At 36.0% G+C, this 5,329-nt stretch overlaps 1 protein-coding gene across 1 annotated transcript; it reads left to right on the top strand.

The window, feature by feature from the left end:
* On the top strand, positions 1-4,660 carry LOC139505745 (uncharacterized; the record flags this gene model as incomplete). Its single annotated transcript, XM_071295215.1, is given in 2 exon segments — positions 1-367; positions 2,550-4,660. Coding segments are annotated over 2 exon segments (1,434 nt in total). The 5' UTR covers positions 1-36.
* Between the last annotated feature and the right edge of the window lie 669 nt (positions 4,661-5,329).

The following is a 5,329-nucleotide window of genomic DNA, read 5'->3' as shown; positions in this document are numbered from 1 at the left end:
TCAGCTGAATCAGAATTTGATGTGAAAAACACTGAAATGGAAATTTTGGCTTGTTTTTTAAGAAACAGCATTCCAGGAAGTGGTTGTAAAGACATTTTAAAAACCTTCAAAACTGTATTCCCTGACTGTAAAGGTTTACAAAATATACAGTATGAGCATTTATGGAAATATCTGGACGATGACTTTGCAAATGAATTCCATTACTGTGAAAGTTGTTTTGAATTGTTTCCAGCTGACACAGACACTGTAAGGTGTGGAAAGTGTAATAATCCCCGCTTCAAGATGTTGAATAAAGTAAAGCAGCCAAGAGCAAGTTTTGTCATGGCCAACATCAACAGACAATTAAAGAACTTACTTCAGTCGCCAGGTAACTAATATGCCCTATTCAATGTGTATGTATTATAAACTTAACTTTAGTGAATAGGCACAGTTTGTTACTATACATATCATATCTTAAAAAAAAGTATCGCGATTTAATCATAAGAACTGAGGTTGATGATACATTCACAATAAAGCTCAAAATAAAATTTTAAAACTACAATATATGCAAAAACATTTTTAAAAAAAAGACATATTTAGTATTGCTTTTTATAGTATTTTTACTTAAAAAAAAAGCAAGGCATGCTGAACGAAACCCTTATGAAATTCAGGTAACAACTGAAGAAGTCTTCTGTTTTTCATGTGCATAAATTCATGAAATATTCCTATGAAATAGTATGGCGATACGTATCCTATCGTCACTCTTGTATCGTGGAGTAGGTGTATCATTGCAGCCCTACTAAAGAGCAACCGAAAAACGAAAACATTGAGACAAGGGACAGCACCTGGTCTACAAAAGACTGAGACAAAAGACAAAACATGCAAACACGCAAACCAAAAACAAATTGAACATCACAGACTCCACCAAAAACTGGGAGTGAACACAGGTGCTCCGGAAGGGTAATGTTTTACTGTCATGGTATAGGTCTGTTAAAGTACATTTCACAGAGCTGAGTCTCTCACATTTCTTAATTTTCAGAAAATAAGTGAGATGCAAATATTGAAATTTATATGAAATTACATTAAGATGATGTTCTGGCAATTTTTGTATATTTTGGATTCGCTCCCCTCATGTGGGAAAATGGGGATTTTCAGTATTTTTGGACATAGAGTCACAGTTTTGTGTCGCCTGCTGAAAGCAGAGTCGATACATAGGGATCACTATCCGTCGTACTTCGTCGTTGTCGTTGTCGTCGTCTCCGTCAGTTGGTGTCGTCACCTTTTGTATCTGCATCTCCTCCGAAACTGTTTGTCAGATTCCAACCAAACTTTCAGGATATCTTGCTTATGGGGTCTAGTTGTGCACCTTCAGAGTTGGAAATACTAGCCTGACCGCCAGTCCGTGACTAATAATTTCTTGGCAGGGCTGGCTAATATTTAGCAGATTTTGACTGATTACAGTGGCGGATCCAGGGGGCGCCCGCGGGGCCCGGGCCCCCCCCCCCCCCCTTACGTGGAAAAATTTGGTTGATTATATAGGGAATCACTGAAGCATGACTGGAGTGGGCCCCCTCTTAGGTCAGTCAGTGGGCCCCCTCTAATAAAAAGTTCTGGATCCGCCACTGGATTATATAGCAAATATATGTAAAATTCAAAATCAGGGCTGGTAATAACATGTTTTATAGGCGAATTTCCTACCCTGGCACCTTATACTTTAAATTTTGATTTCACTGATTTTAGCGGCTCACGGAGCCAAAATAGCTCATTTTGACAATTCTTCAAAGCTGTAGGTCATATTTCAACCAAACTTTCAGGATATCTTCCTTGAGGGATTAAGTTGTGCACCTAATGTTTTAATGTTTTTAAGTTTTTATTGTTTCCAATTTCAGAGGCTCACGGAGCCAAAATAGCTCACTAAACAATTCTTCACAGCTGTAGGTCATATTTCAACCAAACTTTCAGGATATCTTCCTTGACGGATTAAGTTGCGCACCTAATGCTTTAAATTTTGATTTTTCTGATTTTAGAGGCTCACTTAGCCAGAACAGCTCATTTAATCAATCCTTTTGCTCAGCCGTTCATTAAATATAAATTTTGATTTAATAAATATGAAAGGTTACTTAAATGCCATTGGCAGGCGAAACACGTGTTCCACGGAACACCCTCCTAAGTTAAATACTTTAAGTTGTGTTAATTTCTTTCATTTAGTTTTATGCATATTAATATTGTATAGAAAAATTATTTAAGTGAGATTACTGGAAATAGGTAATTTTGCTTTTATCAAGAACTTTAACTTTGTCCAAAAATCATCAATTTCCACATGAGTACCGAGAAAGCTAAAGAGGAGGAAGCATGTTGTCACTAAATTTAGTTGCCGGAATTATAGCTAAATTAAATTTTCAATGTGATATATTCAATTTACAGTATTTGATGTTCTTAGAAATGGCAAAATGTGAAACAGACTTTAGTATAGTTATTACACATTCTTTATCAACAGGTCTGCTGGAACATACACTTTAATATACATGTTTATCCTTTCGTAGTTTATGACATGATATTTTTAATTTCAGGTATTTGGGAGGATGTACTAAAGAATAAGAACTATATTAGGAATCGTTATTTACAAGACAATGAAACAATCACCGACATAACTGATGGATCGCTTTATAGAAAATTGTTGTCAGAGAATGATTTCTTAAATGGAACTGACAACACAAATCTAACAGCAGTTATTAATACAGATGGTGTAAGCCTATACTCATCTTCTAAAGTTCAGCTTTGGCCAATATTTATGGCTGTAAACGAGTTAAATCCATGTGCTAGATTTGCCAGGGAAAATGTGATCCTTGCGGGGATTTGGCAAGGGAAGGGAAAACCTCCATTTAATACATTCATTGGATCCTTTTGTAAATTGATGAATGACTTGTATGATACTGGTATTACTGAAAAATTAAACGGTGAAGAGACCACTGTAAAATTGAAAGTGATATGTGGAATTTATGATTTGCCTGCTAAGGCAGCCATTTTGAATATGACTCAATATAATGGTAGTGATTCTTGTATTACCTGTGAAGAACCTGGGAAGACAGTGAAACAGGGAAAAGGTACAAGTAGGTGCTTTCCTTACAGGGAAACAGCAGAGAAGTATCCAAATCGGAATCAAGCTGGAGTAAAGCTTGCCATGGAAAGGGGTACAGAAAGAAATAGAATTAAGGGATTTAAGGGTACATCTCCATTGTTGGATTTGAAAAACTTTGATATTGTCAGTGGCACCCCGCCAGATTATATGCATGGAGTTTTGTTAGGAGTTACCAAAACCCTTCTATACAAATGGTTTTCTTCTACTGAAAGTAAAAAAGAGTATTTTATTGGTGACAAGGTGAAGTTGATTTCAAAACGTTTGAACTCGATAAAACCCCCTGAAAGTATGGAGAGACTTCCTAGGGACCTGGAGAAAAACTATACACATTTTAAAGCAACTGAATTGCAAGCGTGGTTAATTTATTATGGAATTCCATGTGTAGAGGGAATTTTGCCTAATAAATACCTTGAACATTTTGCTTGTCTCGCTGAAGGTGTTTATTTTCTGCTGGGTGACAAAATATCAAAAAATGACCTGCAGAGAGCACACATTCTGCTAGATGCATTCTTCAGGAACTTTAGCAATTTATAACCCGCTGGATCTTGTGGACTAAATGTCCACAATATTGGAATGCATATGGTTGAATATGTTAGAGTGTTGGGTCCACTCTGGAGTTGGAGCTGTTTTCCGTTTGAGGATTGCAACTCCATGATTACCAAAACTGTACATGGAACTGGAGATGTCACCAAACAAGTGATGAAAATTAAGGAGGCTCAGGCACTGCTGCGAAACAATCTTCCATTAATCTTTAAAGGAAAAAACTGGAAGAATCTTAAACCCGTTGCAAACTGTGAAATAGCCGGTGCAATAACAGAAGTGCCTAAGGATGAAAATACAAACTTTATTCTGGAAGAATTGGGATTAAGTGATACATCTTGTATTAAAAAGGTGGATAGGGTAATGTTAAATGGTAAAAAAATGTATTCTGGCTCTTATACCCGCATGAAAAGACGAATTTGCAACACCTTTTTAACTAAACGTGGAATTGCTTGTTCAGTAAAATATTTTATTTTTCATGAACAAACTCAACTTATATTTGCACTTGTAATTCCATTATATTTAACAGAGTACCGTATTGGGGAGTTGAGGGCTGGAAAATATCTATTTACTTCTACCGCTTGTGATAAATGCAAACTTTTGTTGGTAAATGAACTTGAAGAAAACTTGTGGTATATAGATCCAAAAGTCAACGGGAAAATTTTCATTGCTAAGATGCCAAATTCATATGGACATTCTGTTTTCAAGTAGACTTGTACATGTATTTGTTTACAGTATGTAGCTGTATCTCGATAAATACTTTAAATAAGGGTAACAACAAAATTACCGAACAGTAATCATAACAATCTTCAAAATCATAATCCAAAAAAGAAGTGACAAAATAGATTATTTACCACTGGAGAACTTTGGCTTGAGGATGGCAAAAGTAGTGACTAAATAAATATCTGCCGAAATTTTACAACTTGGCTTAACCGAACTGTGAATGCTGTTTTTTTTTTTATAATTAGCGCCTAAATAAATTACTTCTCAACAATGTGATTTAGATATGTCCTATTTTCGGTGCAAAATATAGTTAGCATGCATTTTGTGTCCGGGGATACATGGACACGCATATATATAACTATATAAACAGATAAACAATCAATGTCTATTATCATGATTATAGTCGTTACAGTAGCCCAGTGTTATATAAAACTTGTGATTTAGGCGGACACAGCTGGACACGTTATTTCTATTTAAAACTTAAAAATCTGCTGGCTACAGGTGGACACAGCTGTACACAGTTCTAATCCTATATAAAAACTTCTGAATATGGGGGCTACAGGCGGACACAAGTGGACACAACGTAATTTCTATATTAAACTGATAAATATGCTGGCTACAGGTGGACACAGCTGGACACAACGTTATTACTATATAAAACTTCTGCATATGGGGTGTTACAGACGGACACAAGTGGACACAACGTAATTTCTATATAAAACTTATAAAATATGCTGGCTACAGGTGGACACAGCTGGACACAACATTATTTCTATATAAAACTTCTAGAAATGAGGGGATACAGGCGGACACAAGAAGACACAACGCAATTTCTATATAAAACTTATAAAATTTGCTGGCTACAGGTGGACACAGCTGGACACAGTGCTATTTCTATATAAAACTTCTAGAAATGAGGGGATACAGGCGGACACAAGTGGACACAAC

The sequence above is a fragment of the Mytilus edulis genome, unplaced genomic scaffold (assembly GCF_963676685.1).
Source record: "Mytilus edulis unplaced genomic scaffold, xbMytEdul2.2 SCAFFOLD_1808, whole genome shotgun sequence".
Classification (NCBI taxonomy): domain Eukaryota; kingdom Metazoa; phylum Mollusca; class Bivalvia; order Mytilida; family Mytilidae; genus Mytilus; species Mytilus edulis.
Note: the sequence above shows the minus strand (reverse complement) of the source record. Positions and strands in the feature narration are given on the sequence as shown.